General features: G+C 34.1%; 1 protein-coding gene across 1 annotated transcript; it reads right to left on the bottom strand.

The window, feature by feature from the left end:
* Positions 1-1047: 1047 nt before the first annotated feature.
* On the bottom strand, positions 1048-22854 carry MYCT1 (MYC target 1). The gene is given in 3 exon segments (XM_038526357.1): positions 1048-3221; positions 3223-3604; positions 22664-22854. Coding segments are annotated over 3 exon segments (693 nt in total). The 5' UTR covers positions 22848-22854; the 3' UTR covers positions 1048-3094.
* Between the last annotated feature and the right edge of the window lie 846 nt (positions 22855-23700).

The raw sequence follows: 23700 nt of genomic DNA, 5'->3' as shown, positions 1-23700 counted from the left end.
GAGCCCGATGTGGGACTTGATCCTGGGTCTCCAGGATCACACCCTGGGCTGAAGGCAGGCACTAAATCACTGAGCCACCCAGCGATCCCCAATTTCAGAATTTTTCAAATAATTAAAGCTATTAATATTTTCTCTATAATTTATTCCATCACTTTGGCTCTTAAAAAGTGATCCTTTTCTGTTTCATAGATTGGCTAAACATTTTGAATTCCTCATTTTAAAATTGTCTTTATTTAAAATGTTTATTTAAACTAATAGGTACAGAGAGCACATTGGTTGTTGCCAGAGGTGGGGGTATGGTGAAATGGGTGGTGGTCAAAAGATACAAACTTCCAGTTATAAAATAAATATGTGGGACGCCTGGGTGGCTTAGTGGTTTAGCACCTGACCCTGGCTCAGGGCGTGATCTGCTGTCTCAGGATCAAGTCCCACATCAGGCTCTCTGTCTGGAGCCTGCTTCTCCCTCTGCCTACGTCTCTGCCTTTCTCTCTCTGTGTCTTTCATGAATAAATAAATGAAATATTTTATAAATAAATAAATATGTTCTGAGGATGTAATGTACAGTATGGTGACTAGAGCTGATAATACTGAATTGTATATTTGAAAATTACAAGAGAGTAGATCTTAAAAGTTTTCATCACAAGAAAAAAGAATTTGTAACTATGTGTGGTAATGGATGTTAACTATACTTGTGATCATTTTGGAAAATATACTTATATTGAATCATTATACTGTTATACCTAAAACAAGTATAATGTTACATGTCAACCGTATCTCAGGAAAAAGCTTATTCTCTAAAAAAAGTTAAATAAATAATTCTGGAATTACATGTTCAGTGAAGTAAGAATCTAAATTAATGTTTTGAACAAAAAAGTACTCATTTTCTATATGCATTATTAATTGAAATATCTTGTTCCATTTATTTATAATGTCATTGTTTTTAGTTACATATTTTTATATAAAATAATGTTTGTGTCTCAAGAGCAGATAAAGAATGGTCTAGATTGGGTTAAAATGTTAATGTATATGGTTACTTAATACACTGAATCAAAATTGACATGAGTTTAATTTTATTTCATAATCAACTGAACATTTCAAATTAAACAGATCGACTTAAAAAGTCCTTCATTTTTGCTTTAATTTCACATTTCATACATTGCACAGTATTTATAAGATATTCATTTTGATTGTTCCAAAACTTGGAGAGAGAGGTGATAACAATTCCGCCAGATGGTTAAATTCACCAGAGAACTTCTGCTTCTATTTTCCTAATTTGAGAGATACCAAGCAATTTTTATTCCCAATATAAATTCTAGATTAAAAACTATACACTTTCCTTACTTCTCATATTAAATATTAAGGATGACATATAAGCAAAAGATAACCTTGTTACTAAGTTAATGCTCTTCTGTAATCTTACATGGTTATATGACAATTGCTAAATTTGTTGAAAACCAACTGATAACAAATTGGTTATCCTGTGAGATTTTTTTTTCTTTCTTTCTTTCTTCTTCTCTTTCCTTCTTCCTCACTTCCTTCCTCCCTCCCTCCCTCTTCTTTCTTTCTGGTATATTACATTAGAGAGCATTGATCTATAGACATCATTAAGAATAATTGTCCTTGAAGAACAGTGGAAGATAAATGCTAATAAAAATATTAAAGAAAATGCTATACAGAATCTCTTACTATATGTAGATATTATTACATTCTTGAACCATCTTCAGATACTATTTGCTGTGAGCGCTGCATTGCAGAAGCTAAAATGAGAGTACATTTTTTTCTTCACTAAAATTACAATGTTCAGAGAAACAAATAAACAGCAACATAAGCTAAATAGTCACTATATCAGATATGAACCACAGGCCTTTTGAATAATACTCCAGTGAACTCGTGTCCTTAAATGAAAAAGGGCAGCCATGGGCATTTGGCCACTGAAGCCCTCTGGTACCCATATTTGGGAATGTACCTTTCTTTACAGGGGTGGCTCTTTGTGGAAGCAGACTCCTTAAGTGATTGTCTGCACCAGGACCATATGACATGGTTTCATCATTATACAAAGACTCTTCATAGAATCTGAGATTGAAATTCGTAGGAAGCAAACAAAGGATGATGCCTGATGAGCTGATCCAGGAAGGAGAATTATTCATGGTTATAACATTTATTTCATGACAAACTCTCTCACTACTGACCCCTAGTTGTTTGTGAGTTCCAAGAGAAGGTCCCTAGATAAAGTGCTTTCCTGGTTGCTAGATTTAGATCTAAGAAATAAAATGTATCCCTTAGGAAAATGTAAGCTCAGTGTTAAAGTGTATTGTTAGGTCAATGAATTGGATTTGCTATTGCTGTTTTTCTAACAACATAACTACAACAGTGAAGAAGAGTTCAGTCATTTCAGGAAACTTACGGATTTTGCCTCAGTGGTGTAGATAACTATTCTCAGAAAAGACACAAAGTCTGGGGGAAAAATAAGTGGCAAAACTGAAGTGTTCTATAACACCCACAGAAGTTCCCTTCCTTGCCTTGGTTCTGACTCCTCTCATAAATGAATGCCTTCAAGGAACTTTGAAATCTCTGTTCTGTCATTTTTGTGCTTATATAATCCATTAAAAATTCAGGATTATAAAACAATTCACATCACTCTGAAGAAAGTAAAATTAAGTTTCCTTAAGATAGTTTTTGTTTTGTTTTGTTTTTAAAAAGTGACATAGTGATTTTTTTTCCCCTTTCTAGTCACATTGGACAGTGAATGAGTATTGTAAACCACGAATATCTAAAGTTTTAATTTTAGTCTAATATATATATTGTATCACAGCTGAGTCTTAGATAAGAATCACTGTCTTTAATAACCTTCACGTTGAGTACAAAATACATAAATAGATAACTAATTGGAAAATATTACTATCTTGTGAGACACAAGGAAGGAAAAAATGTATTCAAAGAAATGTGTTTTACACTGTCATGTCCAACTACTTGAGCCTAACTCAGCTTGGAAACTCATTAGCTGTTTGGGCCATGCCCTCAAAATTCCAGTAGGCCTATTTGTAATTTTGTTTCAGTAAAAGGAAGAAACAAATTAAAACCAAAAGCACCCTACTCAGGAATCTGGGAATGCCTTTATAATTGATTCATAGGCAGGTGGGGGCGGTGTGGAAAAGCCCACTCGCAGGCTGTTGCTGGACCAGTGGAAATCTGGCCGGCCCAGGTTGTGTGAGGTGATGGCAGGGAAGTGTACTGGAAGAGGGCAGAGTCACCAGCTGACTGTCAGTGTCCACGGGAAGTGGTGGACTTTGCAGGAAGGGATGGAAAGTGGAAGCCCTGAAGCTGGATTTTCTTGGAAAGGAATTTGCTTGTTCCAGGGAAGCTTGTCGCTGGAAGGTGAGGCTGGCCAGGCTGAGGTTGCTCCGCCGCTCACAGCCACTGTGGCGGTAAAATCCAGTTCTGTTGAGGCCGTGGTTATAAGAAGACCTCGATCGCCGGCTCGAGCTCCACTGTGAGATGGGGGCACTGGCTCTTCTCCGAGACAAGCAAACAGACAGAGCCCAGATAAATCCTCCAATTACAAGCACGATTGCAATGGACACTGTGAAGGACGTTATAACATCCTCTGAAACAAGCAAACAAAAATCAAATAGGTAACCGAATTTGTAAATAGGTGTTCAGTTAAAAAACACAGGACAGAGTCCAAATAGTAACTATGGAATACATGATCAATTGAGACAGATTCTGTGTCAGGGAAATAAAAGTGCTAGTTGCATGTGAATATCAGCTGTTATGCTTCCATTTATTAAAGCCAAAGAATATAAAACGGCATTTTTAGCTGTAGCATTTCCTATTGCTTATACTATTTTCTCACTCTAAAGAAAAAGAATAAAAATAAACTTTCTTTTTAAAGGCCATTCTTTAGTTCATAAATTTTTACAAGATTGCAAATATAGTCCAAAGATTATTTCCTTTTGAGCTACAGCAGTAATAATGTGCCAGAAATTGATAAAGGATTTTGCAGTCAAATTGACTGTGCTTTTTCCTCTGTCTGCTTTCATCAACCCCAGTGATGTCTCCCACCTGCAGGCTTCATGATGTCTCACTTCCTGTGCTCATTTTGAGATAGGAAATGCTGAGCTAGAACCATTTGGTGGGCTGACTGATTTATCTTCTATTTCCTGAGCTCCTGGACCACCGGTTCCAGTTCATGCTGCTATCATGCCCCTCATTGTGATAATGAAATTTTTATCCTCTGAATCCATAGAATCTCTGCTATGCATCAGTATCAATTCACAGAACTTGTATTTGTTCGGATTTCCTGTTCAGGGGGCCGGGGAGTTGTTTTCCCAAAATGGAAATTCTACCTTATTGCCTCTTGTGAACTGAAAACATATTTTTGAATAAAGCTGCATAGCAGAGCCCCTGCCCTGGATGTAAAGACACGCTGGATATTAGAAGACTCTCCAGCCTTATCACCCACCACATTTGCCCGCCTTCCACTCCGTAATCTAACCCATGAGTCATGTTGACCTTCGCACTATCCCAAAGCTTGTCTTCTTCTCTGAAGCTCTGTGATTTTTTTTAAACCTATTTTTCTTTATATCTGGACAAATTTTTAAATCTCTGTCAGAAAAACCTATTCTTCAAGATTCATTTCAAGTACCACTTTTTGGATAGACTCGTAAGTTTCATAAACAAAGATTAGTTAAGGCTAAGTAAAAACATAGGCTATCTTATCTAATTGCTCATCTAGGGATTCTGTACTGAGAGGGCCATGGACTGGAAATTAGCTAAGTGGGGTTTGGAGATTTTGAAAACAAGAGAAGGGCTTTGAGGTTCCTCCCATTGAGACATACAGTCTATTTCCCAACCCTCAAAACTGGGATGGCTTCACACCTGGCTTTGACCAAAAAGATGGGATGGAAATGAAGCTGTGCCAAATGAGGCCTAAACTTTAAGAGATCTCTGAGCTTCTACCTCTGCTGCTCCCAAAAGCCTTGTAACCACTAGCCTCTGAACAAATGCATCCTACTGGTTGACGAGTTTGGACTAGTTACCCCTATTGCTCTGACCAAGAGCCTGCTACCTCCAAACACATGAATGGCGTCATCCTAGATAATTCAGATGTTCATCAACCTAACTGATTGTGACACAAGAGGGAAGGCAGCAAAAAAAAAAAAAAAAAAAAAGAAAAAAGAAAAAAAAATCTATTAAGCTGATCCCAGCCTAGACTCCTGATCCACAGAATTATAAGCTAAATAAATGGTATTTTTAAGCTGCTATGTTTTGGGGTGGATTGTTAAATAGAAAAAGCCGACCAGTGCAGCATTCTCAACTCAGCTTTATCCCTAACATTTTGTGTGATCTTTAGAAATCTGTTTGGACTCATTATTTTTTAAATGAAAGAGTTAGATTTTATGATTACTAAGGTTTTTTTTCAGTTTATTGTTGTAATCTATGATAATACATAGAAAATCTATAATGCAGAAATAGCAAAATAAACCAATGTTAACAGATACATAAGAATAATTATTGTTCTTTAATTTTAGGATATATTTAGTGTTCTTCCACCTTATGTTGTTACATTTATCTCCTTTGTCAAGACTGTATGTTTTGTTCTACTTTCACAAATACCTTCACAAATACTTCTATTAAAATCCTCTAAAACAGTGGTTTATATTAAATCTAAACAGTAAATTCTTTATAATAGGAAGATGACTTCTAAATTACAACGCAATTTAGAACAGCTCTGCTAAACCAAGTATTGTTCTTCCAAAATGTGTCTCATAAAAATAATATTGACTCATAGCCTTAAAATGTAACCTCTTGAGACAGAGATTTCAGAGAGTTAGGCTTTATCTGAAAAAAGCAAATAAATAATAAATATAGTCAGAAACTAAAATCAGACCTATCGATTATATAGTAACATTCAAAATTAACTATTAGTGCCCCAAATGTTTGGAAACTAAAAAGGAAGTTACACTAATTCTGGGTTGCCACAGCACTGTCAAGCCGTAAATCAGGATTTCTCAACATTTCTTCCAAAAACCAATAGAGAACAAGTTGCACAAATAAAACTATGCAAAACCCAGACCTCAGAAGACAGAGAACATGTAAATTTCAAGGTACCTAGAAAGTAAAACAGATACCAATACATTCCCAAACTTCTACCTCAAGTCTTGGAGATGAAGGACAATTCCAGAAAAAGTGTGAAAATAATGAAAAGGTATCCTGTTCTCTGAGGGCACCGACTATTGTAAAGGGTCTTAAAACATGCAGGCAGGAATGTGAGGAGGCAGGCTTGGGAAGTAATTTTTCCCTGAGGAAGAAGAGGGTAAATTGTGTAGTCAAAAGATCTCATCTTATAGGATTCCATTTACAGGAAATGTCCAGGATGGGGAAAACTATGGAGTTAGCAAGCAGATTAGTTATTGCCTAGGGCTGATGGGCAGGATGGAAAGGAATGGGAGGGGTTGCTAATGGTCACAGGTTTCTTTTTGAAGGGCAGAGTATTCTCAAATTAGATGATGTGATGGTCACATAACTCCGTGTCTATAACAAAACCATTTAATTGTACCCTTCAAGTGGAGGAATTATGAGATGCAAATTATATCTCAAACAAGCTGTTAAAAACAGAAAAGAAAAAAAAAACAGAAAAGAAAGAAAGAGGAGAGGTGCTTTTTGGACACCAGACAATGAGGAAGAGAAGAGGGAAGAAGGGAGGGAAAATTTAAGATCTTTCAAGAGAAAAATAAATTTAAAAACAAAAGGATATAATTCCTCCCCACCTCCATCCTCCAAAAATAAAAATCCACCAATCAAAATGCCACACCTTGCTATATGGAGGAAAGAAGGAAACTAGAATGAGTCCTGGGATTCTGGCATGAGCAGGCAAGGGTGGATACTCCTATTATTCATCCAAACTGGGGAGAAAGGCAAGACTGGAATTAGGGGAAGCTGATATTAGGAAGATGCAGAACTGAGTGCCCCTGAGGTACTCTTTGGAATCGAGATTACATAAATATGGAACTTAAAAAGAAGCAGCATTTGGAATCTCCATGCTACAAGAGATTTGCAGCCATCCATGGAAAGCGCTTTGACTAAAAGTAAGACTGTTTGTACAAGGGAGTTGAAAATAGGCTTCCAGGAAACTCAGTTTAACAGGTGGCAGAAAAAAAACAAGGAAACAAAGAAGGATTAATTTGCCCCAGAAACACTTCATCTATTCATTTGTTTAATGTATAAAGCACCCACTAGAAACCTAGTAATGCTAAGTTTGTAGGCAACAATGAAGAAAAAGGCCTTAGCCCTGGTGGAGTTTACATTCTATAAGACTTCAATTAAGGTAAGAAAAATGTCCTTTAAGCCTGGCAATGAAGAGGCCATTGGCTACTTTGCCCTGAGTAGATTGAGGTCAGATGATGGAAAGTTACAGGTGCCCCTTGAGAAAGGTTCAGTCTCTATCATGAACAAGAGAGAGCACAAAAGAGGCTTGAACAAAGTGACCTAATAGGAAGGACAGCATATAGAGCTAGTAGTGATGAATGAAATAGACCAAGGCCCAGAGCAGGGAAGATAACATAACGAGTCTGGACATGCCTGCCATGATTCAGATATGCAACAATAGTAATGACTTAGTCTGGGAAGCAATAGTAAAAATAGGAAAGAAAAAACTTGATCATGAGAGACACAAAGTAAAAAAAAATCTAAAAATTATTCCAAAGTATGATACCTTATAATATAGTAGAAATAAGACATGGGGGGAGTGGAGCTTTTGTTCCTAAGATCTCAATTATAATGTTATATTCTAGCAATAATTTATTTTTTTTAAGATATATTTATTTACTCATGAGCAACACAGAGAGAGGCAGAGACACAGACAGAAGAAGAAGCAGGCTGTTTGCAGGGAGCCGAATGTGGGACTGGATCCCGGATCCCAAGATCACACCCTGAGCCAAAGGCAGATGCTCAACCACTGAGCCACCCAGGTATCCCACTGGCAGTAACTTAATAATCAGATTAAGTCATAATGTTTTAGGAAAGGTTAAGTGTCATGCTCACTTTACTCTTTTATGTAAGTTTATGAGACAATAGATTTGCTCAAATTTTTATTTGTATCATAATCATTAACATTAAATTTCCTTTAAGTTTTGGTCACTTGTAATGGCTATATAAATTCTCTACTTCCCTAAAAAATGTTTTAATTGCTCTAGAAAATAAATAAAAACTATAAACAATTCAAAAACTGCATAGAACTAAGTCTTTAGTCTTTTCAAATAAGTCCAGGCAGTTTACTGAATTTGGTACTTTGGTTTTAAAAAAATGCTAATTTTTCCTTATTTCAGAGTATTTTTGGCAATCTTTGTTTTGGTGAGATGTATTGCATATAAATTGAATAATTTATTATTATATGTTATTAGAGAGATCAGTCATCCCTAGACAAGTTTATTTATAATTTATTTTTTTTTAATTTTTATTTATTTATGATAGTCACAGAGAGAGAGAGAGAGGCAGAGACACAGGCAGAGGGAGAAGCAGGCTCCATGCACCGGGAGCCTGATGTGGGATTCGATCCCGGGTCTCCAGGATCGCGCCCCGGGCCAAAGGCAGGCGCCAAACCGCTGCGCCACCCAGGGATCCCTATTTATAATTTATACTCCAGAGAATCCATGAGTTAATTATGAGAAACACTTTAATCAAAGAATCTGAACAAAATCACTCAGAAATGCTGTCTTCTTGTTTAGAATAATGAATGAAAGATGTACTCCTGTTCATCTAGATGTTGTACTTTTGAATAGGAAAACAGTGCATCAGGTAGAGACCTAGTAGGTGAACTACAAGCTCCTTCTAAATTTGAAGTTCTGTTACTCCACCCCAGAAAGTTATCACTAAAGCTTTAGGAAGCTTTTGACATTTTGGGAAATATGACATTAAAAAAATGCAACTTTATTTTTATTTCATTATTTTGTAAAACACTATAGCATCTTTCTAATTAAATTAATTTAGTTTATAGGTTGCAGGCACTGTTTTTTTTTATATATCATATCACTTGATTCTCAAGTAACCTTATAAGGGAAACAGATTATTTTTTAGGTGTGTTGTAAGAAAAGTTAATCTAAAATGAAAGTGAATAATGTAAAATTCACAAAAAATTATCAATTTAATACCAGATTTTTAAAAAAGATAGATTTATTTATTTATTATTTATTTATTTATTTATTTATGAGAGAGAGAGAGCATGAGCAGGGGACAGGGACAGAAGGATAAGCCAACTCCTCACTGAGCAGGAAGCCCAACATGGGGCTTGATCCCAGGACCCTGAGATCATGACCTGAGCCAGAAGTCAGCTGCATAGCTGACTGAGCCACCCCCAATTTGGTAGCCTGTTACAAACAGAAATACTTGGGGAAATTGTGCTAAAGCAGTATTATGCATCTATACATGTAGTCTCCTGGATCAACAGCCTCTACTGGAGAATTTTAAATATTAACAACTTCAGATATAGAATTATAGATAAGGGATTTCAGCTAAAACCAACTCTTAAAAATGCCTTGGCTTAGAATCCTCATTTTATTGATATTGAAACAGTGTCTGAGGTTTATGTAGTAGAACTAATCCTTGGTTTATTTTAATAATTGAATAATGACAGCTAGCACTGTCAGGGGACTATTGCTTTTACTCATGTATGACGTAGACTGAGAAGACAAATACTCAAATTTGCAAAAGTATATGCCCCTGCCTTTCTGAATAAGCCCATGCAGGCACTATCATCTGATTGAGGATTCTAAACAGCTCAGAATATAATCAGGCAATGGGTGATATATTCAGGGGTTCTTAGGCATGGTCATGTTTGTACCCTTTAAACTCTCTATTGCTGTCTATCCTGACAAATAAAATGTTTCCAATGGTTTATTTGTATTGAAAAATAGCATGAGGTTCAATTTCAAGAAAAAAATCAGAAACTTAAAATATAGAGTTAAGGGAAAATAATATTTTGTCTATGAAATTGATTAAGAAAATTAGCAAAGTCAACCAAAATATATGGAGTAAGAAATGGATTTATGTGCCAGATGATTGTTTGATTTCCAAAATATATCATTCTGATATAAGAAAAAAAAGGGTAACAGGGACATCTGGGTGGCTCAGTGGTTGAACATCTGCCCTTGGCTTAGGTTGTGATCCCAAGGTTCTGGGATTGAGTCTCATGTTGGGCTCTCTGCATGGAACCTGCTTCTCCCTCTGCCTATATCTCTGCCTCTCTCTCTGTGTCTCTCATGAATAAATAAATAAAAATATTTTTGAAAAAAAGAAAGAAAGAAAGAAGAAATAAAGAAAAAGAAGAAAAAGAAAGAAAGAAAGAAAGAAAGAAAGAAAGAAAGAAAGAAAGAAAGAAAGAAAGAAAGGAGAAAGAAAACAAGGGTAACATCCAAACTCGAGTAGATCAGTTGGTAAAAAATATGTTCAATAATAAAAAATCTTCTTATATGAAAAATTTCAGTTTTGTGGGTAAAAAGATTATTTTGGTGGCACTAAAATTAGAACAATATTTCTAGGACAGCAGTTTGACAAATCTATCTTAAATGACTATTATTTATGGCTTTATAATATTTCTATAATATTTTTGATATTATAATATTAAATATAATATTTGACATGGAGCTATCATATGTGCCTGAAATTTAGGCAGAATAGGTAATAATGACTCAAAATACCATATTTCTATTATAAACAGAAGACTACATATGGTTATAGAGATATCTGAAAAAGATTAAATAATACATTTTAAATATACATGAGAATCATGAGAATAATATATATACATTAGTAACAAACTAGTTACATTTTGAATGAATATAAAGGAAGATAAGATGGAGCTTACAGAAGTTATAAAAATGACATTTAAAAAGCATACTGCTTTTGATATGGATTTACTTAATTTTCTTTGGTAAAAAAGCTTATTATCTATCTTGTTAAGCTCCCTTAAATCAAGAATGCAAAAACAAGTGTACAAATGAAGAAAAGCAGTTAGAAAGAAATGTATTTATATTTTTTAAAATTTTTTATTCAGATTTAATTAACATATAATGGTATATTCGTTTCAGATGTATAATATAAAGATTTAACAGTTCTGTACATTTCTCGGTCCTCATCAAGGTAGGTGTCCTCTTTAATACCCTTTATCTATTCGAGCCATAATTATAGTATAGCTTGTTCCAGAATCGTCTTCCATAGTGATTTTATTTAACTGTAGTTAATGATTTTTCTGAATCAAACTAGAAACCAGAAAATATATAATGAAACAGAATCTATTGGCCATACATCTTTAAATTTTCATATATATAATTTCATTGTGACAGATTTTTTATAAGAAATTTTGGAAGACTTTTTTTTAGATGCACTATTTTAAAATTGTCCCCAAAAAAATACATTGGCACAGATAGTTCTTTTTAAAGGACAGTTTGCGTTTTTATTTATCAACAATCTTAGGGGAGGAAAAATGTGCTGTAATTTTATTTATATAATAAAATATGATGCAACTTTTGAGACCAAATGATTATGCTTAAAAATGCAGATCTCCCTTTGAAGGCAAAAGGAACAAATTCTAACAACAATAAGGTAAGGCGTATAAATTAGGTATCCTTATCATGATTTATAATGTATGTCTGTACAACTAACAAGGGGTTGGTACATAAATCCTCAATGAATAATAACTATTTCTACTAATAGTTGTATAACCTACCCAAATCATTTGACTCCTCCACCTAATATTTATGGCCACTATGTGTCTTTCAGTTTGAAGATTCTAATATTGAATCTGGTTTTCCGTACATCTAATCAATGCTTCATAGTATTAAAATTTAGTAGAGGTCACCATCTAGTGGCCTTTTGTTAAACTGTTCCAATATCTGAAAAGCGATTTTATCAGTGTCAACATAATGGAACATGAATCAATTCATAGAATCCTTTGCAATTATACGAATCAGAAGCTCAGCTAATGCCAAAGCAAGCTATTCTGTTCTTAGTACCCTGAAGTACATAGGAGGATGGTTCATGCAATAAGAATTTGACAAAGATATTTTTGGAGAGAATAACATCTAGGGCACAGAAAACTCGACTAGTTATAATAAAGTAAACAAAGAGTAAATATTTTCTATGTGTAGCTTATCTGCCAGAAAATACCATTTGTTTTTTTTTCTACAACATGTGCAGAATTCAACTTTTCCTATCTACTCTGCTGCCTCCCTAGTCCAAGTGACCCCTACCTATGAGCTGAAGTATTCAGACCCTCTACCTGGTCTTCCTGCTTTTGCCACTCCCCAACAACACTCTAATCTCAATACAGTAGCCAGACTGAACCTCTGAAAATGTAAGTCAGATCTAACCTCTCTACTTCTCCCAGAGCAAAAGCAAACTCCTAAAAATGTTCTTAAAGTTCCAACTTGACCTGTTCCCAATTATCTATGCTCATTTTTACTCTTCCTCTGTCTTAGCTCCATCCCACCATTTCTTAAACACACTGGATATGCTCCTGACTTAGGGATTTGCATGAGTTGTAGCCTATTCCTGAAATTCTTTCCCTAGCTATCCCATGGCTAACTTCAGGTTTTCACTCATATATCACTTTCTTATTTAGGCCTACCCTGATCACCCTATTGAAAATTTCATCTTGTCCCACTTCTAATGCCTAACCAACACCCGTGGTTTTCCTTTTCCTTCCAGAGTAACGGAAACTAGACTCATTAATTTATACTATTTTTAACAGTAAATAAGATGCATAAGTGTTTAGGCTATATAAGTGTCATTAGAAATGAAAGACAACTTGTATCTAGAATGGTTGGAAAAAGCTTGATGAGGGGCATCTGGGTGGCTCAGTTAGTTGAGTGTCAGCCTTTGGCTTGGGTCTTGATCCTGGGGTGCCAGAATTGAGCCCTGCATTGGGCTCCCTGCTCAGCAGGGAGCCTGCTTCTCCCTCTCCCTCTGCCCCTCACCATGTTCATGCTCTTGCTCTCTCTCTCTCAAATAAACAAACAAAATCTTAAAAAAAAAAAGAAAGAAAATAAATAAAAAGCTTGATGAAAGAAATGAGATTTGAATTGTCTTCTGTGCATGGCTATGGCTCAAATAAACAAGAGCCTGGGAGATTTGTACATAGTTTTGACTAAGGGCATAGAGCATAAGCCATATTCTGAATATATTTAGTTAACAATATTGCTAGAGTATAAAGTAAGTTTGAAAGGAAGAGGGTAGCATACTTTATTTTTTTTTTTGTATGTGATGAATTAGCCCATAGAAAAACACTGAGAAAAAAAAAAAAAGAAAACACTGAGAATAATTAAAAGATAAATATTAAAAATATTTTTTAAAAATCTGTTTGAAGCCATCAAAGACCTGCCAAGACTGCTACCTCAAAATAACAAAGTACAGGAGAAGAAAAATCTCACGTGACAATAATCTTTAAAGAGAGGCAAAAAATCTGAGTAGAATTCTGTGCAATTTAAGTAGTCTTGGAAACAAAAATTGCAGTTAAGAACTACCAAGGAAAATGGACTCTGGGAATATCCTAGACACTTAGTAGGGCCCTTGAAGGCCTATTCCCTAACAGTAAGAGCAAACAGGAGAAAGAGAAGACCTCACAAAGATAGAAATGTAGGTACACATCAGATCAGATTCGATTAAGATGAAATGACCCCAACTAACTCCAGAAGAAAAATTAATCCTTTCTAGAAAAAGATAACCTTACTCAGAGTCTTAAATTGTTTCTACAATGCCCAAAACAATATTGAGCATAAATAATACATTACAATTATTCCAAGTGACAAGATCAGATGAACAAAAACCAAGAGAACAAATATATCATAGAAAAATAACTATAAGTTATCAACATATTACAGTTATCAGGCACAAATATTAAAACAATGAATTAATATGTTAAAATATTTAACAAGTTGAAAAATTTCAAGAATAGGAACCTATAAAAATAATCAAAAATACTTAATTAAAGTTAGAAGATATTTTAACTAAATTATATTAGAAATATGAAATATCAAAACACTTAAAATGCACCTAAAACTGTGTTTAGAGGAAAATGTGTAGCTTTAGAGGCATACATTTAAAAAGAAAAAAGCTGAAAAACCAATGATATAAGCTTCCATATCAAGAAACTAGCAAAAAAAAACAAAAAACAAAAACAAAAACAAAAATAAAAACTAAATCAAACACAAGTAAAATGGAATAGAGTAAATAAGTTTTTTAAAAGTGGAATGTAATGACATAAACAAAAAGAAAAAAAAGAAAGAAACAAAGAGGTAGAATTACCAAAACCAAATGTGGTTTCCATGAAAAAGAAAATCTAATAAAAAGTTGATTAACTATTGATGGGAATGACCAAGATGGGAAGTGGGAAGGGAAGAAGGAGGGAGAGAGAGTATCAAAAATTAAAAAGATGGCATTAGAACAGATTCTATAGGCAGTGAAAACATGAAGATAGGATTCCAAGTTAGCTTTTATGCACTGACCCTTCCAGGTACTAGGACTAAGCACTGGAAACAACACTGCTCTCCGCCTCAAAAAATCCTACCTAAAGGCACTGAATAAATGACAAGAAAAGCAAGCAGTAGGTGAATTTTCTAGTTTTCAAAACTTCTAGCCTGAGGACAGTTTCAGACTGAATTATGTGGGCAGGTAAAATACCAATTGAGAACCTACAGTATTTCCAGTCTAGAGAAACAGAGGACAGAAATTGTGGTAATCAGAGCCACTTAAATGTGAGAGAGAAATTGTAGAAAAAAGAATGCCAAGAGGAGGATCTCAAAATATTATTGATAAACACTTCCTGTATCTATGGCCGACTCCAGAACCACATTGCATGTTTCAAATAGCACAGCTAGAGAAAATAAATAAGTCAACTCAACTAAACTGAGACCTGAATTGCCTTCCAAGAGACAGGCTTTACAGGTTTTTGTGGTTTGAGTTCTACAAAGTTATTTGCCTGTGAGAACAAACTGGAAAAAAAAAAAAAAAACAACTCTTCAAGGTAATATAGCAGAATCCAAAGGACCCTTTAAAATGTCCGTGATGCATAAAAGTACTTGACATATGTGGAAACAGGAAAGTATGACCCATTCTCAGGAGAAAAGTTAGTCAACAAAGACATAGCCTAAGATGACCAGATGTTGAACTTAGCAGATAAAATTTGAATGCTTTTTTTTTTAAGATTTTATTTATTTATTCATGAGAGATAGAGAGAGAGAGAGATAAAATTTTAAACTTGTATATTTATGTTCAATGATATGAAGTGTTCATAATGAATGAAAAGTGGGAAATATCAACAGAAAATACAAACTCTAAGAAAGAACCAAATGGAACTAAAGAGAATATCTAAAAAAATTCACTCGATGAATCTAACATTGAATTTAAGATGACAGTGAAAACAGGGGTACCTGGGTGGCTCAGTCGGTCAGGTGTCCGACTATTGATTTTGGCTTGGGTCATGATCAGGGTCATGAGATTGAATACCACACTGGGCTTTGTGCTCAGTGGGAAGTCTCCTTGAGACTCTCTGTCTCTCTCTGCCCCTCCCACTGCTTGTGCTCACATGCTCTCTCTCTCTCTCAAAATAAATAAAATCTTTTTTAAAAAGATGACAGTGAAAAGAGTAAACTTAAAGATAAATTAATGTAATTATCCAATTTGAAAAACAGAAAAAATAATAATTGGTGGACGGGAACAGAGCCTTGGGGAATTATGAAACAGTATAAAAATATTTAATATATGTGTAATTACACATACACATAGTACCAAAAGCAAAGGAAAGAGAGAATGGAGATAAAAATTATTTGAAGAAATAAGGCTGAAATTTTTCAAAATTAGTGAAAGAAATTAATTTACAGATTCAAGAGTCTCAGAAATACCAAGCAGGAAATACATAAAGAACCATGTATAGGCACATCATAATCAAACAGCTAAAGATCAATGATAAACTGAAATTAGCCAAATAAAAATAACAATGTAATAATGACATATTACACTCAGAAAAACTCATTATTTGAATACTAATCTCCAGGAAGATAGAATCATATTTCAAAGTAATTTAAAAACCAATTGACCCAGAATTGCATATCCTGAAAATTATCTTTTAAGAATAATAGTGAAATAAAGAATCTTTCAGGTGTAGGAGAAAAATTCATCACCAGAAGATCTACATTAAAAGCTTTGCTCAAGGAAATCTTTAGATTGATGGGGAATAATACCAGATAAAAGACTTAGATCTTGAGGAAGAAATAAAAAAGCATCAGAAATAGTAACAGTGTAAACATAAAAGACTATTTTCTTTCAATTCATTTAAAATAAACACACACAGTACATAGGTGATATCAAGGTGAATAGATTAGACTTGAAAATTTTTAAACCTGCTCAGCAAAAGACAGGTAAAAAAATAAATAAGCAAACCACAGGCAGGTAGAAACATTACAAATATATATCTGACAAGTGATTTGTGACTAGAATATACAAAGGAATAATGAAAAAACATATCAACAAGAGACTTTCAGAAGAATATTTGCCACAGTTTTATTCTTAATAGCCAAAAGAGTAAATACTGTATGATTTCATTTATATGAAGTTCTAGAACAAGCAAAGCTAATCTGTTCTAGAAAAAAAATAATAAAGGTTTCCTCTGGGGATGGTGTAGATAGAAATTGACTGGCATGTGAAATTAGAGAACTTCTGGGGTTGGTGATAATATTTACTGTGATTGGGGTTTGAGTTTTTCAGGTGTGTACATGTTGGCAAAATTCAACATATGTTGAGTTATGGTCTGTGCACTCCATTATTATTTATTTTACACATTTCATTGTAGGTAAATTTGATGTTAAAAGAAAAAAAAACAAAAAATATTGAATTCTGATTAATGATATACATGCTGAAGTAATTTAATTAAGAGGAGGTACACTGATGTCCTCAATCTGCTTTGAAATGTAAGCTAATAGATTGGTGAATAAAATAAGTATTGTAAAAATGTCAATGATGGAATCTAACTGGTAGATATATGGGTATAAACTATAAAAATCCCTTACATGTTTCTCTAAATTTGAACATTTTCATAATAAAATATTAGAAAAACATATGAAAGAATATCCTGAACAACTGTAAGGCAACATATTTAGAAATTTAAGTGGGAAAAACTTTAGAAAACACAAATTTCCATAATTATTAGAAGAATCAATAGAAAATCTGAATGATCCACTATTGTTAAAGACAGTGGTTCTGTCATTTAAAAGTTTCCTATTAAAAATGCTATAGATAATTACACTGGTAAATTTTCTAAAGCATTTAAATGAAAAACAATGCCAATCTTGCACATATTTTTCCAGGTAATAGAAAAATAGGAAACCCTTCCTAGCTTGTTTTATGAGACCTGCATAAATAACACTGATACCAAATGTGACCAGGCTATCACAAGAAAAGGTTATTATAGGCAAATTTCTCTCTTGAATGTAGATACAGGAGTTCTAAGGTCAGGGTCCTATTAAAGGTTATAGACCTCTAGGCTTATACTTATTGAATCTTATCTCTAATCACAGAGCCCAGTGAGAGATGTATTTTCAAATATTTCTGCATAATTCAGATGCAGCAGGTTTAAAGACAAGCATTTATAAACACTTGTTTTTCAAGCTTTCTAGGTAATGAGTTAAGAGAAATAATTGGTAGGTTGGTAATATGCAATAATGCATATAGGCCCAAAGTTTTAAAACTACAAATTAAAGATATGCATTTGGAATACAATAGTAAAAAAAAAAAAAAAGAAAAAAGAAAAAAAGAAAGAAACACAATAGTATTTGTTTGCTATTTAGCAGATAATATAGAGGACATCATTGGGATTTGTATGTCTAGTCTATAAGTTTACTCTGTCCCCAGTTTCTCTGGAAACTCCCTACTCCCATCTGTAGGGGTTAGACCCCTAAAAGCCATACTTTTACAGTCTGAGGAATAGAATTTTCAGCTACTAACAAGGTTTTCTCTCCCTTGACACTTGACTACTCAATAAATCAATTCACAACCTTTCATCTCTTTGATTACCTTGGAAAGGATTAGTACTGTTAGCTAGCATGCATAGGAAAATAAAAAGTTGATGCTTAGAATTTCTAACTGGACTAAATATATAGAATAGATGAAAACAAATAGATAAAAATCTTGAAAACCAGTTGTTTTACTCTAATCGCTAGATATTTTGAGAAATATGAGTGTTATGCTTTGTTTGTTTATTGGAGTTTCAAAATGCTGAGAGTCTAAAGGACTCAAAAGTATACTTTTTACCTTAATGAACAGTATTGGGAAAAATAAACCAGAGTCTATGAGTCATGTACTTGTCAACATGAACTGCCATACAGCACACCATGGCCTGCATACCTTAAACAACAAACACTTGTTTCTCATCATTCTGGGGGCTAGAAAGTCCAAGACCAAGATGCCAGCATGACCAGGGGCTGGTGAGAGCTTCCTAGCTCACAGGCGACCCTCTTCTTCCTGCTGTGTCATCACTTGACCTTTCCTCAATGTATGCTCCCAAAGATTGGGAGAGAGAGCAATCTCACTTGCTTTTCTTCTCAGGCCACTAAATGTATCATGTAGCCCCCCGTCCTTATGACCTAATCTAAACCTAATTACCTCCCAAAGATCCCATCTTCTACTACCATCCATTGTCCTGGGCATCACAGCTTCAACATATGAATTTGAAGGTGATGAGGGTAATGACACAAACATTCAGGGCATAATAAGTCAGTTATCAAAAGCAGTGCAAAAAGGAGAGGTTTTGGAGAGATAAGAAGACCTAGTGACTAGTAAGGGTTTTGGAGAAGGAATCATCACTCCATCTCTCCCTGGGATGAATTATAGATTGATTAAGGGAATCTCAGAGAAGGTGGTATCTATTCTCAATTTCTTAGGCCAAATGGGGAAGATGACTGGCCCCTCTGAGAACCCTGGGTGTCTAAGGGGCAAAGTAGAAGTGAGGATGGAAGATATTGCTATATCTGGGCCTAGGGCATCTGATAAACAGCTTCACCTCAAAAGCCTTTCACAACTCTAGGATTATGGAAGAGCATTCAATATTGTTCTGTACCACTGAGACAGATGGAAAAGTACCTGAATGAAAGGCAGTAGACCAGAGGGGACATAAAGAAAGGAGAAACTATCCATTAACAAATGTTGCATAGACCATGAGCCAGATTTTATGTAAGAGCCCTCAGTAGAAGAGGAGGGAAAGGGCAATGTTTTAAAAACAGATGAGAAATACGCATCAGTAGATGTCAGCAGAGATCAGAACTTGATCAAGAATCAAATACTCTACTTCCAATACCCTCTATAAGTATATAACTCCCATATACTTTGTGCCCTTTCTAATCTCAGAGAAAAGTCCCTTTCCAATCTCAGTGCCCTTTCCCACCCTGTGCCCTTTCCAATCTCAGAGAAAAGTCTTAAGGAAGAGGAAAATAGGGAGAGCTGAAGTCATAAAATCGAAAATTATTACTTAAATCAGGTCAAACTTTTACACTGACATTCAAAACTTTGCACAAATCTGCCTCAAACCATTCATCTCCACAAATGTGGCTTGTGTGTTTTTGCTTCTGCATGTTGGCTGATAATATTTCTCCTGAACTCCCTGAAATTGTCCAACTATGCTGTATTTGTATCACTCACACTTAACCCATTGACTTATACTTAGTGGATGGTCAGGCAGTGTTTCTGAGTAAACTAATAAATTGAATTGATAGATGAGTCAATGCATTAATAAGTTAACAAAGGGAGAATGAATGACTAAAATGTCCTTCTGAGGATTATCTTTCTTTGAACCTTATATGACTTATAGGAACAGGTAAAGCCTCATTTTTTTTTCTAAGAAAGAAAAATTTGGGGACCATTTTGGCCATTTAAAAAAAAAACTCAACAATCATTGCCTTTTCCCCATGTATTGTCTAGCGTTACTCCATAAGAATATAGGCATATATTTGCATATGTATGGAGACATAATCTCCCCCAAGAGTGTGATCTTCTTGAAGCCAGACATTATAGTTTATGTAAGGATTAAATGAGGTGAATAAATACAAGCTCCTGAACCAGTAACTCCCCCAATTTTCCATGGTACCAGCCAAAAGAAAAAATGCATGGTAAGGCAGGAAACACAACCCAAACTATGTCTTCTTTATGATGCTAAGTACCAAAAAGATAACCAAGTTTAAGGATCTGTGTCTACTGTTTTATGAAGGCAGGATCCAGCAAACTTTTACAGGTTCTAGTTCCTGCTGCTTTGGTGGGGAATGTTCATAGAGAAGGGAAATGCATTACAGAAAGAAAAAGTGAGAAACACAAGGTGGTCTTCAGCTGTGTTGTCAGGCTCAAGCCAATTTTTTTGCTCCCTCTTGCACTGATTACTATAATGCTTGCAGTATAGTAATGAAATGCAAGCTATTATAATTGGTAATAACCTGGTATCATTATCTTATTTTTCAACATTCATTACAGTAAACCAAAAAATGATATCTGGAAAACAACTTTTTATACATCGTAAGTGTGTTAAGTTTGAGAAATTCATATGATTCAATGCATAAGTTTTGCTTTTCTCAACTATTCTATCTTTATTCTCTAAATTCGAAATGTCAAGCAGACAATTGTCTTTGGAGGCAATAGACAACACATTATACTGTACTTTATAAGATTTTCAAAATAATATATTCGTGGAGTCAATGATCAAAATAGATGTCAATTTAGTTACAAAAAAGAAATAAAAACTTAAAAGATCAACATTTATATCTTAGGAAATTTCTACATTTAGTATATTTACATTTAGATTTTTACATTTTATACTTAATATTTTTTATCCTAGAAGAAATAATGTGATCTTTCATATACTTTCCCCAAATCATTCCTAATGTATCTGCTCAACATATTTGTATTGGTTTTGTTAATGCTTATCAATGAACACTCCCCTTCCTGGTTTTCATTATTTCCATCTATTTTCCATTGTATTCACATACTAAGACAAGAAACACTAGCAACTATGTTTGGAACAGTAAGTTCCTTCTCAAGCACAAATTTCTGCACTTAAAACAAAAATCAGTATTTTTAGGATTGGTAAATAGGCTTCAATTAAGCATTCTCTTATTAATTCACATTTATTTTATGATTACTAACTATGTTTTAGTCAGTGGCTGATTTCTTTTACATAAGTAAGCCTGAAATTTAACTTCAAATGGCCTGAAAAAAAATAGAATTGGCTTTTACATATTAATTTTTATGGAAAGAGCTACTCTACTTTTGAATAATTTGTATAGCAATTTTTGTAATGATGAATTTAGTGCAAACACACTCTAGCTATGTTCAGTGTGTTTAGTGCATTCACTTTCTCTATAAATGGGACAGCAAGCAATATTGTAACAAATATATATAATTAAGACTTCCATAATTCTAAGGCTTATTGTGTGTTGGTGTCCACCTGGAATTACTTATTATCAAAGCCATCCTTTACAATATGCAAACATAATTTACTTTCTTCTTATTATTTTTTAATAATTAGATTAGGATGTTCACTAATATCTCTCCTTTCCAGGCCTGAAGCAAACATAAAGGGTTTATGGTTAAAAAAAAAAAAAAAAAGAAGAATGAATGAATGAATTCCCTTCATGCACGTTTGTAGGATGGTGAACAGTTAGGTGAGGTTGTTAGGGATGGTCATCACTGCTACTTATTTTCACTGATAGTTTACAAAGCATCTCCACAAATCACGAAAGTATGAAATCGTGCTCTGAGAAGATTAGAAACTCATTCTGGATCAATAAATAGGGCTATTGATCTCTTCAGAAACTCTATTGTCTCCGTTAAAATTTTTTTTTCCTGAATTTAACTGAAATAGCCTCTTTTATTTTTAAAATTTCCCTGAATCCAAAAATACTTGCCAGTTTTACATCCTGGCCCTTCTTCGCTAGCCCTTGCCTTCTTTAGCCTAGAAGAACTGGTTATTTCAACTTTAGCTCTACCCTGCTATTGATGACTAACTAACTAGTAGTTGTGTCTGAACTCCGCCTAAAAATACTTTTATACTGTTTCTTTTTTCCCATGGTAGGTTTCCTTTTAACGTTTTATGTGATGTTATTTCCAGTGAATCTTTTCTACTAAATTTTTTTCGTCCTCTAACTTCATAAGATTCCTTATTTTAACTGTCATTACACTCTTGAAGTATAGATTTTGTTATTTTGATTCACTTTGGAAATTAAGGAGTATAACATTAACAATTTAAGTTAAAATAGCCTCTGTAACAACTCTTGATTTCATAAAATATCAATTTATAACTTTAAAACACAACTTATTTTTCCAACAAAATCCACATTGTCATATTCTAAACAATTACTTCTATCTTTTTTTTTCTCATGTTTATTCTCATTATTTTCTATTTATATTTTGTACACCAGCCAAAATCTATGCTTGTTGCCCAGATTCTTCTTGAAAGTCTTCATAACCCACTTTCAAGACATTTTACACGAATACACTTATTTTAATAAATCTATGCAAACTTAATCAGTTTATGGTAAACAAAATGTCTCAGAGATTTTCAATGTTTTAGTAAATTTTGCAGTACAATTTCTGCATCCTAACTTTAAATTAAGAACAGTTAAAGAAAATATCTTACCCCAAAAGTTTTCTGGCCATGGACTCCCTAAACTTGTTGTGTTATTAGCCATAATATCCACAAGAAATAGAATAGACAGAAGAAAAAAAGAAAGAAAGAAAAGCCAGTATGTCCAAAAGAAGCACTTTGATTCTATGTCTTTGTGGTTCGGCAAGAGAAAAATAATTTTCACACAACCCCTCATATACTTGTGTTTGCATAAAAGGAAACAAGTGTATCATGTTTCCTGCTTTTATACTCAAATTAGCAACTGTTTTTCTTATCTTGGAATTCCACATGGTTCCAGGGACACAAAACAATTTCCTTCTCGTCATTTCCTCAGCTAAATTACTAAGTTTCTTCCTCTGGGCCACCTCCAAACTGCTTTTGGGGTAAGAGGCTCCTTTTCTTGTTCCTTCTCCAACTCCTACTGACATACATAGGAAGATTCCAAAATCTCAGCTACAGCAGTCTGGGTTAAATTTATATAGGATAGAGAAAGAGAGACTCCCAACGTTTGACAATTAGATTTTTACAGTAAGTTGAGAAGGGTGGGGTGGGTGGGGAAGTCTTTGGAAATCCATAGAGTATTCAAGTACATTTAATTAATTTTGTCTAATGCCCATTTTTATAAGTCTCAGGTATTTGTTAAAATTCTTAACATGTCTCTTTTTCTATCTGGAATATTAATTTTGAAAAGCTATTTCTTCATTTCATAAATATTTATCTAAAATACAACTTATATTTAATTTTTATTACTCTTTTATTGGTATTTAAGTATGAAAAAGATGATATCCACAGTGAAAGAGCCTGTTTAAAAGCAAGCAAGGGAAACATAAATATTAACATTCAATTACAACAGAATGTTCAGTGTTATAGCAACAAGTACAATGATCACAGTAATGTTTTTTATGGAGATGTCTGAGAAAAGCGATGACTTCTGTACTCTGTGGGAAAGTATGAAAATAATTTTACCAAGGGGAGAGAATAAAAAGGTAGGAAGGTCAATATGACCAGAGTAGAACAATCATTACAATTCACACAGGGGTTATTGTGGT

Source organism: Canis lupus, chromosome 1 (assembly GCF_011100685.1).
Source record: "Canis lupus familiaris isolate Mischka breed German Shepherd chromosome 1, alternate assembly UU_Cfam_GSD_1.0, whole genome shotgun sequence".
NCBI classification, from domain to species: domain Eukaryota; kingdom Metazoa; phylum Chordata; class Mammalia; order Carnivora; family Canidae; genus Canis; species Canis lupus.
This window is presented reverse-complemented; position numbering and strand designations above follow the sequence as displayed.